General features: G+C 38.8%; 1 protein-coding gene across 3 annotated transcripts in view; it reads left to right on the forward strand.

Annotated features, from left to right (window-relative positions):
- Positions 1-14,037, forward strand: part of LOC129092268 (collagen alpha-1(XIX) chain-like) — a 99,670-nt gene that overhangs the window by 58,941 nt on the left and 26,692 nt on the right. For all 3 annotated transcript variants that reach the window (XM_054600153.1, XM_054600154.1, XM_054600155.1), the window contains 13 exons: positions 3,181-3,219; positions 3,341-3,385; positions 4,438-4,473; positions 4,813-4,857; positions 5,596-5,649; positions 6,130-6,183; positions 8,704-8,775; positions 10,208-10,249; positions 10,963-11,040; positions 11,436-11,471; positions 11,667-11,720; positions 11,938-11,991; positions 12,760-12,801. In XM_054600153.1, the coding sequence (XP_054456128.1) occupies positions 3,181-3,219; positions 3,341-3,385; positions 4,438-4,473; positions 4,813-4,857; positions 5,596-5,649; positions 6,130-6,183; positions 8,704-8,775; positions 10,208-10,249; positions 10,963-11,040; positions 11,436-11,471; positions 11,667-11,720; positions 11,938-11,991; positions 12,760-12,801 (651 nt within the window). The remainder of the gene's footprint in view (positions 1-3,180; positions 3,220-3,340; positions 3,386-4,437; positions 4,474-4,812; positions 4,858-5,595; positions 5,650-6,129; positions 6,184-8,703; positions 8,776-10,207; positions 10,250-10,962; positions 11,041-11,435; positions 11,472-11,666; positions 11,721-11,937; positions 11,992-12,759; positions 12,802-14,037) is intronic.

Raw genomic sequence — 14,037 nt, forward strand, 5'->3', positions numbered from 1 at the left:
CCCACCTTACAGAGTATCGTTATTGTCAATTAGTATGAGATTTGCCTTTGCAGTGACACCTCCAACATGGTGGCATGTCTTCTTGAGACCATTTTCCGTTATTTGACAGGCCTGCAGATTTACTCAGTCATTGGATATGTAGTTTTAAGAAAACATGTAAAAAAAAAATACAACAGTGGATCAGTGCAGGAGACATGGGAAGCCTTTTCAAGGCAGTTGAGATTAGTTCTTATGAATTTCTCCAAGGAAGAGCATATTTTCTTTCAGGTAATGAACTCATTGATATGTGGCAGCAAGCTCCTACTGATGTTTTTTTTTTTTACAATGTACACAGCAAAAAACAATGTGCACAAAATAGCTTGCACTGGCACTGAAAACCTGTGAAGTGTGATTTCCTTTTTCTATCTAGTATCAAATTAACACATTTGCACCATCCATCACCCACCGATGTTGTAATCTTTCACTTGGAGCAAAAAAATCCTTATAGTGTGAATTAATGGGGGCCATGCAGCACATGACCTGTTTATAATGTCCATAATTGAAAATTATAGTAAAAGGATTTTGGTTGTAAGACACCACAGCAATGCTGTTTTTAATGGAGAAACGGATAAAAGCACAGAAACCCTGACGTCATGGTGGCTGTCTGATGTACGCTGAAGGTGACACAGGGTGGGTGGTGCTGGGATGATAGAACTCATTGCTTCGACATTTCAAAGTCAGATACACATTGTGACAAATCAGTAAAAGATCTGAATCCAAAAACATGCTGCAAATATATGAGTACACTTTAAAGAAATGAAAAATAATTAAAGTATCAGTGTCAAATGAAAACGTGGTGTTGGAGTTCACATGTCACAAAGTGAGGGGGTTTGACATTTAGATGATTCTGTCCTAATGGGTTTTGTTTCTAACGACTGTTTCTGCCTCTGAAGGCTTCAGACAAAAGCTTGGAAACAAAGTTTGATTGCTTTCATTCTTATTCTTATTGCCTGTTAGCAAACGATTCATATGGAAATTTGACAACTTAATTACATAGAGAACAAATATCGCTCTCCCTGCACTGGTTTCACTGGTTTCTGTCTAACAATCAGCAAGTCTGCTCCCTTAATAAGAATATATCAATGTAGGCAGTTTTAATGCCTTTTCAAAACAGTAAGGTTTTGCTTTGCAATTGTTTTTGAAAAGTTGTCTCTTTTCACCAAATTCTAATATTTATTTCAACTTGGCAAGCAAGACAAAGAAATGTTCTATCAAAACAAAAAATAGTGAGTTGTGTTCATTGTTGTGCAGTGAGGTATGGGCCACCCGAGATATAGGAGATGTGTACACAGCAGAGGGGAAAACATTAGTCATTTGATAAATGAGGCTGTTAGAATATTTAGTACCCGTCTCTGTCTATGCTCTGCTTTCCCATGGCAGATAATTTTGGCAGTTAAGCATTGATTTCCCTTACACAGCAGAAGCAAGGGTTTGGATCATTACCCTCCCTTCATAAACCTTCTTGTGCCTCTGTTTATTAGTGACGGGGAGGAGCAGTGGGCTTAAAGGCATGCCTCGCCATCACTTCCCCAAACCCCTCCTTAAAGTGGCACAACAGTCTTTTCAGCTCTGAGGCTGTCCTGTTTTTATGGCTGCCAGTGTTGCTTTACAATAGAGTTTTATAATCTATTGAAGTGAAACTGTATTTCCAAGTTATTTTGGGTAAAAGGTTCTATGCAGTATTTCACTTTTCTTAAGAAAAAAAAAATCTGGCTGACATTTCTGATCTGGTCACATACTGATGGAACTGAGACACTGTTCAGCATCTGAGGCAAAAACAAAAATTGACAGCAGCTGCTTTGGTGAGTGACTGCAGGTTGAAGGTTGACTGATTATGCAGACAATCCACCGGGGCAGTAGGGGGTTCAGTACCTTACCGAAGGTTATTTTTATCGTTGCTTCTGGAGGAGGGCTTCATGTCAAGTTTATTTGTATTGCCCTTTATCACAGTAACGCTCTCAAAGGGCTGACAGGCGCATACTAGTCTGGAAACATTGAGACCTGAACAGCTGGACATAGAAAAAATAAACCAAAAATGGGAATAACAAGGGAAGAAACCAATGACCTCCAAAATTGAAGTGCCATGGGGACACCAAAATGACCTCCACCCCACCAAGATTGAATCTATTGTCTCTTGCGTCTTTGCTCGTTATACCAAAACCACCAAAGACTGAACTAATTATAACTGCATACAGGGAAACATGTGGTTAACACAACACAAAGGGCCAGAGGACATTTAGATGTAATGAGTCCTGATTATTATATATGGATAATTATATTTTCTCCCTAGATTGCTTTGCAATCTTTGATTGCTTTTTATAATACATTGGGCTTTAATCACTGACCTCGCTTTCGAAACATTGTGTCCAATTTACATCAACATTTAATTTAGCATCTCAAATCCAGATTGTATATAGATGTGCCTGTGTCCTCTGCTATTATTATATAGATTACAGTGTCAACAAACAATGTGATCATGAGCAGACCAACTGAAACAATAACTTTTATCTTCAGTGACTACATCGTTCCACCTCTTAAAAAGAGAATTGTGTTTGAAATAAACATTAGCCAACTGGAATGCATTTGTGTATACACTTGTGTTCAATGTGCTCTTTTAAGCAAGTAGTTTGGCCATTGAATATCATTAATCCTCAGTGTGTCCTGGGTGTATTTTCACCTGTATTTGTATTTGATAAAGTGCTGTCAGATTGTGTTCTGATCAGCTGTAATGTTATGAGTAGGTCTTTGATTTTATTTGTGTAAACGATATGAGGATCAAATAACTCTGTAGAAACAATTTTTGGGGGTATTAACATGGACATTTCTTCACCAGTAGTGTAAGTAGTTTCCAGGCATCAGTCCACCTCGGCTGGTTGGTTTTGACTTTGCCGCTATCATTTTATTTAGTTTTGTTGTAAGACACTATGCCCCATTCCTGGGATTCACTGAAGATTTAAAAGAAAGAAAGGGGAAAAAAAGCATTCTATCTAGATATGAATTTATTTTAGATTTGTAAACCTAGGGAACACTTTTACTTCTATATTGCCTTTAAAAACTCACACTCAACAGCTTTCACTTGTAGTAATTGTGAGATCCATGGAGACTGTTCAGGGAACACTGTGTCTTTTCCCCTACTTCTAGGTGATGACAGCTCATGGATTAAGACTGCTCTCCGGAACTGTAAGCAGCTGTTTGTATCAAAACACTTGTTAGTGTATGGTGTTTGTGGTCTGTCTTCAAATTGTACACAATGTGCGCTTCAGTCAGATTCTGAAGTGGCCTGTTTTCTCTTGTGTTGTAGGATGAAATAAAGGAAAAGACCGAAAAGGGAGAAAAGGGAGACGAGGTAAATATTTTCCTTCTGTATTTGCTACTGTATTTCTCAGTAAAGAATTTAATTACAAGAAACTCAGTATTAGTTTTCATTGATTGAAAATACAGCTGAACATCACCTGCTGTTCAAATGAGTTTAATGTCCAACAGTTCACAACTGGCATTGAACGTTCGTCTTGGGTGATCCGATCACAAGAAGAGAGCTATAAGACTGCCAGTTCACACCAAGCATTAGAATGCATCTCAACATGCGTCTCAAGTGACCCCTTCCCTTATGATTGGATCTAATTTCCCAGCTCTATATGCAAATGCACACGTACATCATTTCTTTTTGCAATGACGAAATGCATTTAGTTGTTTTTCACACAATCACGTAAACATTGCTAAGAGAATGTGGCCATATGCGGCCCAAAGTACCTCTGTCCTCTGCTTCTTGGATGCATTCATACCTGCACTTAGAGCTGTTCCCTTGTGATCGGATCACCAAAGACACATGTTAACACCAGGTGTAAACCGGGCCTTTGTGCACCAAAGAGGTCTAACACAGAATAAATTGCCATACCATTATTGTTTGGACATCAAAACAACATATGCATCTACTTGAGGCAAGCAGATTACAAAGTCTCTGATACAGCTATTGACTAAACATCAAAAGACTGTCAGCTAAATGAAAATAAAAATAAATGACATATAGAGATATAAGAAGCTGCAAATGAAAGAGATTTACTGAATTGTAGCAGGCATCCAAACCAAGCACTTAGCATACAGCCATGATGAGTGTAAGTGGTATGATGGCGAGAGCAAAAAAAGTTCTCTATGGTATCTCAGAGGTATTATTTTGAGTTATCGCTTTGATTGTATTCACATTCTAAGAGCAAAGAAGCAAACTTGGCAAAGGAAACACTGTTCTTAACCTTCACACAATATGAAAGCTAACTTCATGAAGGTCCTTCAGGAAATTGTTTAAAGCCGAACCCCAGTCAGCAGAAAGAATGGCTTACACGACTATTTTCTTTATGCACTTCTTGAGAAATGATGGTTGTCTATCTCCTTTACGTTCTAAAGGGGGAGAGAGGAACGCAAGGACTGCAAGGCTTCAAGGTAACATCTTTTAAGACTTAACACTTTCACTACAACTTCAGCTTCAATATCCACTGAACCACTGATCCAGCCTTGTATAACCATTGAGTAACAATGGGGGTGAAACTGTAAGACGTATACAGATTGTTGATGAAAATCGAACGAAATCTTTCTTAGATATACAGTAAGTCCAGCACGACAACACTCCAGAGATCATAAATATCCTTTCTGTTGTATGCCTTTACACTCTTTTCTATCTTGAAATCAGATATTGTATTGTGAAAATATAATATTGTTTTTCTCCTCCATTTTTCTGTCTCCCCCATACCTCTCACTAACTCTTTGTTGTTGCTGTAACAGGGAAACATGGGGCCGCCAGGATTAAAGGGGGATCAAGGACCAGTGGTGAGTCTTTGTATTTATCTTATGTCAGCTGTACCACTAACAGGAGGTCAAACGGGACAAAAACCTGCTGAATATAAACAAAAGTGAGACCGAGGTTTCAAATTTCAAGTTTACGTCATTTTAAAAAACTGGAAGAAAGTAATGAAACTTATTGCAAAAGACTTAAACTAAAGTCTTGACTCTTTTAATTGAGGTTCCCGAGTATTCTTTTGAACTTGGTTCATGAAAATATTATAATACTGTCATAATAATGCAGATAACCTTTTTATCCCAATCATGAAAAGGGCTTATACAGATAGCAGCCAGGTGCTGATGCTTGTGTAGTCATTTTATCAGTTGTTATCAATCACCGTAAGCTCAGGTTCCATGGTTATATGTGGATTGTTCATTTTATACAAACGCAATAATGAGTCAAGAAGGGGAATGCATTAAGAGCTTATCTGGACCAACTGCATAACCAGAATATAAACTTGTATTTGAAATAAGATGGGCGTAGAGATCTACTGTTCCTCAGTCATGATGATACCCTCGGCATACAGTAATTGCCATTAAAACTAACCAGGGATTATTAAAAAAGGTAGCAGGGGCAGCACTTAAACAACTCTTCTGACTGAAATACTCTCGAAAGTCGTGTCCAGTGTAGCAGGCTGAGCTGTAACATTTGAAAGCCCAGAAATTTGTGTCACAAATAAAGGGAGAAAATAGCCAGAAGTATTGGTTTCCTTTGTGTTTTGCCAGGGTAAGCAAGGCCTGCCTGGACCCACCGGTCTCCCAGGACTCCCAGGCGAGCCAGTAAGTATATTGGCGCTAAACACTAGCACTCCATGTCAAGCCTTCCTTTCTTTCATTGCCTTATCTGTCACCATGCCATATCCTCCTCTCTCTAAGTCAGCCTGCCAAAATGAAAGATATAGATGAACAGATAAACCTCAACAGGCAGAGACAGAGAGGAAGTAGGGGGAAAAGTCCAGAATTTTTACACAGACGATCAGTAATCAAATTTAAGAATTAATTAGTGGAAAGAGGCAAATCTAAGCTCTTTATGCCAGGAACGGAGGCAGAGGCTCAATCTGTTCTCCACACCTGCTTCGGTAATGAGCATCTGTCTTTACTCAAAAGCAGGGAGGGAAAAGAGGCATTTCATAAATCCTGGCTAAGGGAAATTATGTTGGAACACGGCAGCCCGCTGAAGCAGTGAGGAGGAGGAGATAAATGTGTGTGAGGAGATGAAGGCCTAGTGATAGATGTGTCTCTTTTCACCACTATTTACAGGGCTCGCCAGGGGAGTCAGGGTTGCCTGGGAGAGATGGCCTGAAAGGAGGAAAGGTTGGTAAACTTCAAATCAAGTTCTCACCTCAAAGAAAAATAGGAAGCTATGATGTTTTATCACACGTTGAACATGCTAGAAGACTTGTGAAGACACCTTTCAGATTACTGGCCCTGCATTCCATTCTAAATCATGTTGCAAATTTGTGTTACTGCCTCTGATGTCTCTGAGAGCTCTGCTATTTGTACACAAATTTCTTCATGCAGTAGGACACACTGTGTTGAAAGTGAAAGAGTGTGCCGCTGGGATGCATATTTGTTTGTGTTTGTCACTCGTCAAAATACAGAAAGCTGTACTCGAGACTCCCACCAACTGGAGTCACTCTGTAACAATCACAGGCAGAGAAATGAAACCTAAAGTGCTGTAGCCTTCTACATCTATTCACATTTAAAATCCCCTCTGCTGTACTATAACCTCTGATCCAAGAGGCATAACATTTACGTGGTAGTGTATAAATAAATGTGAAAAGACAAACAATGTCTGTGCGCTAAATATGAAGCTGGAGCCAAAAGACCTTAGCTTAGCATAAAGACTGGGAGCAGGGGCCTACTTCTAGACAAGCTCTGTGGAAACGTAAAAGAAATCTGCCAAACAGGCTCTCGTCTGTTCTTAGGAACAGGGGTGCTTTGATCTAAATGCTAACGTTGGCATGCTAACATGCAGATTTTTAGGAGATAATGTTTAAGTTCCCTATCGTAGTTTAAAGTACAGCTGACACTGATGGGAAAGGCATTTGTTTTTAAGGCATTTGAGCATAAACTGAAGTATACGGCAAAATTGCAATTTTGACCTCATGATGCAGCTTCAGAACAAGTCACAAGTCATCTACATAGTGGGCGTGTCCTCTTGTTGTAGTCCGCTGTGTTGCTACAGTATTCCACTACGGACAAACCCAACACCGGCTCAAGTGAGAGCCTTTCACGTTTTACCTTACCACTGTAGTTTTATGACACACTTGTGAAACTGAGGTATCATGAGTAGCGGATTGCAAAACCGTGGTTCTGCCAGCCACTGTCTGAGCTACATTGTTCCTAAAGTAGTATTATTATGGTAACGATTGCCTCTGAGTGAACGGTGTTGCCTTGGTTTTGCACAACTCGATCCTTGAAAGGGAGGAGTGAGCAAAAGGGGTATCCAGTTAGATGCCACCAAATCCTACACACTGTCCTTTTAAAAATAGAGTCGAACAAATATAAACTTTGTAAATATATAGAGAAAGTTGTGTTCAAAAGATCCGGAAATTAACATAAACACACAATGCCTCGAAACACAGTGTCCACTATAAACAGGAAAAAGAAGCAGTCACACTGACACAAATCTATGTTTTTCCCAAATACTTTGTTATTTTTGACAAAAATGCCAGATTTGAGTTACTTAATGTTCTACAGTAAAGTTTAGACTGTTAGGAAGTCAATGCAAGCCCCATGAAGTCATCAGCCATTTTGGTCAAATCTCTTTGGGAGGAACCTGGTGAGATTTATAACATTGTATTCCTTTGGCTGAAACAAAACTGTGTATATCTTATAAGGCACTTTGGTCCTGGCATTTACAATTGATCTGCCTGTATAGCATTGTAACTCTCCAGTCATATATGAATATTGATCAATATTCACTTTAAATGTTTTGGGGAGATAATTATTATTCGGAACATGGCAATATGAAAAAACCTAGTGTTTTGAACCAAAACTCCAGTTAACATATCAACAGTAAACATGGCCAAGACATGAAGACCACCTGACTATATCTTTATAAATTGTTTCACAAACGTTGTATTTTAGTGCATTTTCATCAAATGTACAGGTACAGTTGTAGTAAAGAGTAGAAGAAGACATTCGGCTGGATAGTTATCCATGGGATGTTGGTTATAAAGGTGATATTGCTTTTGTAATTTAGAATTAATCCTAGGCAAGGATAAAACTCTTAGGTAGCAAAAAGGTAATAGAAATAAGTTGGGCATCTTTGGCTCAGTGTCCTTCAACTAGAGAGGATTGGCGGTTTGATCTCCTTCTCCGCTAGTTCATGTTGATGTGTCCTTGCATGGTAGCCCCTGCCATCAGTGTATGAATGGCTGTGAATGGGTGAATGACATGCAGAGTAAAAGCGCTATGAGTGGTTTAAAGACTAGAAAAGTGCAAAACAAGTCCATTTCAAAGGAGACCAGAGAAATGCTTATAAGCCTTACGGTTGAGTAGCTACTTCTGATTCATTTTGGGTATGTTATTTTAGGTGTTTTTTCCTGGGGCACTAAATATATTTCAGGCAGGAAACAGAAAGCATACGCTGCTGTTTCTGACTTGTGAACAGCAATTTCCAACCTACAAACTTGATGGTTTTATCCAGTCCATGCAGTGCCAAAAGCTGACCTGGTAAATGGTGTGTGCCCCTGCTTCACTCTCCGGACTATTCCTTGTTCACTTCCCTGTGTGTAATACAGCACACCATTTGCATTGTTGATATGACAGAACCTGTCTGACATTTTTTTTTTTCCTAAAGGAAAACTTCTGTTTTTCTGTTTGCAGGGGGACTCTGGTGGAGTGATGGGGCCACAGGGACCTAAGGGTGAGCCTGGAGAGCGTGGAGGTGGATCTATGGTGCGTACCATCAAGTTTAGACATTTACTTTCATCTAACCTTGTTGGCTTTAGCCCTTGAGTCACAGGACATAAACGTAGAAACTGTAGAACAGGAAAACAACAATTCAACAGAAGTTCCCAAAGCATATATCCCCTGCAGACAGCTGTAAGAGCAGCAGACAAGGTACAAGAAACTAGCTCCTCTAGCTGTGTAGCAGCCATGACATTATGGAGATGCAATGCCATTAAGTAATCCACCATTGGATAACCCCAACCTGGGTAATCACCTATCCTCCCACTTTGGAGCTTATATCTGTTGAAGCACTCTCTTTTATGGACATGGCTTTGCATATAGAAATGTTCATTAAAGCGTACCCAAAAAGGCGGCACGTGTGCAGCCACAGCCTCAAACAATCATGTTTGTTTGTGTGTGGAAATGCTGAAGTCAACATTAAGCCCCATAACAAACCTACTCATCAAGAAACGGGTAGTGTGTTCAGTTTAGCAGAGTAATAATGGGAGGATTGATGTATTTAAGCTCTCTTTAATGTACTCTAGAACCATGAAAGTTGCAAAATATATATGCTATATATATATATATATATATATATATATATATATATATATATATATATATATATGTCATTCATGTTTGGAGTAACTGGAGGATTCCTAGCATTTTATGGTCTTTGTTATGCAAGACAAAAAAATGGGAATAAATAATGAACAGAAGTTAATACAGATGGTCTGAGGGTCTTTAATAGGGTGCTCAAGTAGTTAAAGTCATTTTTATTGATTTTGCCTTTAAATGAAGAATGAACAATTTGCGTATCTTTTTACTTTTATTATTTGCATAGATTAGCAATTTTCCTCTACTCTCAAGGACTAATATAAAGGTTGTGTCAGTGGAGTGCCATCGCATAATGTCGGATGGAACGTTTCTTTTTTTTTCAAAAGATATATTATTAGTCCCAAATGGTTCTACACTTCCCAAACTTTTCTCTGTTTTATGTTTCAGTTAATTAGTACATTTCTCCCTATAACTGTAGAATTGCTGTGTTTGTTCAAATCCAAGTTCTGCACAGCTAATTTACATTGTGCAATGTAGGACTTGTTACACTAATACATGCTGACCACAGAAATCAATGTCTCATCAGAACTGTACAGTAAATAATGCCTACAGTAGCCTCGATTCCAATCAAGGTTTTTCTCTGAAATGGCATTATCAGCCTGCCTCTGTTCACAGAAACTATTACAAATGTTGTAAACAGTATTGAACATAAGCTCATAATGCTGAATGTGTTCAGACTGTTTGCACTGTGGATTGTAGCTCGAACAGATTCAATACTCCTGTATAATTCCAGCACTCGAAAACAGCTTTTCTCACAGTAAATTGCTGTTGAATGTGCAGTGAATCCCTATTCTGATGTCCTCTTCTGGTTGTTTTGTAGGGCGATGGGTTGTCTCTAAGCAGAGGGTCTCGCGGACCCAAGGTAGGAAGCATCACCAACAACACCATCTATAGTACTCACTATTATAACTTCTGCAGATAGAAAAGTGCTCTTAATGGCAACAACTTTATGTTTTACATCAATACTGCTAGGAAGAACAGTAATAGTTTCAGACTATTTGGTTGACGCTGGATGTTCTATCCATATATCCATTACTTTAAGCTATTTCAACTCTTTATTCATAACGTTTAGCTATTTCAAATATATATTATTATCTTTTAGCATCTATTTCAACAGTTTATCTGTTACTTTCAGCTAACTGCTTGCACCTTTCTGCTTCATCGCTAAATAGTTTTCATAAAACCAAAATAAGACCACACACTGTATATCTAAATGTAATAACTGGAATATAGATTTCAAGGTTTTCTGAGTGTTTAGCTGGTTTGGAAAACAATGGACTAAAGATGCCCAAATTATCAAAGGTGTTGTCTTTGAAAAAATACTGTTACATTTGAACATACTGCGTATCCCAACAGATGCATGAGTTTAAATTAAATACATATGAACATGTGCATTCCATTAGCCTGGAGCATACTTGTGTCTCTTATCCTTAAAGGCAAAGCATAAAGGGAGAATGAGCTCTGGCGTAGTTTGAATAGTTAATGACTGTGATCACGCAGTGCAGCAGCTCTCCATGACTTCTTGATTCACTATCACTAAAAACCCCACTGAATGCTCCCTTGTATTTTTGTCAGGGTGAGAGAGGTGTCCCAGGACTGCCAGGAGACCATGGTGAAAAAGGCGAACCTGGAGAGAGTATCATAGGCTCGCCTGTGAGTACGATGGTGTATTGATTGCTCTGTGTCCCCCACATTCATTATTTAGTTTATACAATGAAACCTTCAGATTCTTGTCTTTACTCGTCTAAAGCAAGAGATCTTCTTTGAATATCAAGATGAGCATTCATTAAATACACTCTCAGATGAAAACGCTGGTTATTACTGTGAGCTACTGGCATGTTGCACTGTTCCTTCATCATATATGCTCGGCACAGCTAGTTTGAACCTAGCGCAGATTTGATTGTGAGTGAGTCTGCTTTCATTTTTGAAATACAGGATTGTTGGAGACAGACAATCAATAGAGCAAGAGGTGTCCAACACAATTCCTTTATTGGATCCTGGGTGCTCGAGGGCAGATAGTGTTAACAAGATGTGTGATGTGTTTTCAGGGCCGCATGGGACCCCCAGGAAAGCCGGGAATTGAGGTATGTGGAAAATTGTTAATCCACAACACTCAAACAACTATTTTATTTTTACAGGTTTTCAGCATATTGATGCTGTGGCCGGCGGTCATGCAATTATTTTACGATGCAAATAACATTCTGCAGTGTTTATCAGTTGTTATCTGGTTGTATAAAGCAGGATTGTTAAACCCATCAGCGTGTCTGCATGTTTTTCAGGGCCCTCGTGGACCCCCAGGTTTATCTGGCCCCGCTGGAGCTGCAGGCAGAGAGGTGAGTGAGATCAGTTTGTGCTTTCACTGTTATTCACTCCATCATATATCTCCAGATAAAAGACGGCTGAAAGCGTAAACAATGTCGGCTATCGCTGCGGATGAACAAGTACGATGTATCGGGGCTCCCGGACACAAATTCCCACCAACTGAGATGGGTGCATGTCTGCTATCATAGCCAGGAGGATCATTAACTCCTGTCTTTGTCTCAATTAAAGGGCTCCCCTGGTAGGCCAGGAACCCCGGGCCCTGCTGGACCCCCAGGCAAACCAGTAAGTGTGAAGATCTCATTTTTGCTTTCTGCAGTTCAGCATCACTGATCTGCAATAAGAACTGAGCTTACCTTAAAGTCAAAGTCACTGTTCTCAGTGCAGCTCCAGTTTTTTTAAGATGATTAACAGCTAGTCCTGCTGTTCACAAAGCAACATCACTTTCAGGGAAATGTTGCAGTTTACCACTAAATTGGCAGCACCCTGTTGTTAGCACAACAGGGCTTGTCTTAACAACATGTCTTGTCATGTGTTTCAAGTAAGCAACATGTGCTATAGATCTGATAGCTGAAGTGTGAGTACAATACCAGTGCTGTTTCTGCTGCTGCATCAAAGCCTCGTATATTTAGCATTTTGAACTATTTATATTCATGCATGGTAAAGGGCCATGAAACCCATTTGTTATTTTCGATTTTAAAAAAGATAAATGCAATTCAAAATGTTTTCCTCAGCTGTAGAGAACAACACTATTATGAAGATGTGAAGACTCTGTATTCCAGCAACAAAGTTATTAAACTGTTTCCTCTAGCGTTGCAGATAAAAACTGAAAATGACGCACTGAAACACAAATTTGTCAAAACATGTTTGGGGAAAAATCCCATTCCTTAAGGCTTATAAGATGCTCTAAGAAATTGGTGTTTTCAACAAGTAGATGGATTTGCACCAAACAAACAACAACAGAATATCTCCAAAACATGAAAGATTTGTTAGCTTTGAAATTCAGACTGTTGTTATGTTTCATGGAGTTTTTTTTTTTTCTTTCTTTGACAGACTGCCCTGCCAATTGTTGGAGACATGGGTGCATTACTCAAGGTATTTTATCTTCATGGTTAATGATGATTACAGTTTTTCACAAACAATGACATGCAAATGGTTCCCTGGGTTAGTGTTTAAACATGATCAGTATTTGTTCATTTGAAAAGTACTATTTTATTAATGTACGGATGCTTTCAGTTTAGAAGTAGTATAGGCCCTCAAGTGCCTTCATCAGGGTGACTGGGAGAAGTGAGTCCAGGCTTACTTATTCACCACAGGTGCACTGTCAAGTCATACTGTATGACAACATGATTTATTTCACAGCAGGCATCCCTTGTGTAAAAAAAAAATAGTAGTGTGAATTGTGAAAAAGTGTTAAATGCTGCATGATAGACATAAAAAACCTCCATACATAATTTAGGGGGTGATTATGCTACGTGATGATAATACTGCACCAATCAGTCTAAATGGGATAGCGAAACTGTGGAAACTGTTGTTATGTCGCTCGTTGTGTTTATCCTTTTAATTAAATTAACTTTACATTGTTTAAATGTCTGATATAGAGATATAACTTGAACCAATGTAGGTAGTTGCTGATGAAAATACAAAATCAACAGGCGTGTTTTAATCAACTAAACATAGATGTCATAACAAATACGAAAATAATATATAGATCTGGCAGAACAACATGGCCTCTTATGTATCGGTTTAAAGTAAGTGAGTTATATCAACCATGATGAAACCTGGTATCAACCACTGTTGCAAGGACACTCTTCTTTGTATTTCAGATCCCATGTAATCCCCCCAAACCCCAAATAAGCCCCTGATAATAGTACTCACTTCTCCTACTTCTTAAATGCTTTAATTTAATTTCCTCTGGTAGATTTCCCTTGTCACCTAAACCTCCACCTCCAATAACAAAACATTAAAGCATCTGGTTAGAATGCTAAAAGAAAGCTTTTACCAAAGATTTGAAAGAAGTCTCCTCCCTTAAACCACCAGCCATGCGTTTTCTCATCTTGAAAGGCTGGAAATTGCCCCAAATCTTTTTCATCATTCACTGACCAAATGCAGAATTTGCACAGGGACAGCGAGGTCCAAACATAATTTGAAACACTTTTCAGTGGTCCGCCTTTATTATCTGAGATTATTTTGTGGCTTGTACCTTTCATCATTTCCATCAAAGTCCATGCAAATTACCCATTTATTCTTTTTTTCTTCTTTTGATTGAAGCAGGTTAGTCACCCTACTTAATAATGTTACCTGCAGGACAGCACTTAGCTAAATAATGAT

Source organism: Anoplopoma fimbria, chromosome 6 (assembly GCF_027596085.1).
Source record: "Anoplopoma fimbria isolate UVic2021 breed Golden Eagle Sablefish chromosome 6, Afim_UVic_2022, whole genome shotgun sequence".
NCBI lineage: Eukaryota > Metazoa > Chordata > Actinopteri > Perciformes > Anoplopomatidae > Anoplopoma > Anoplopoma fimbria.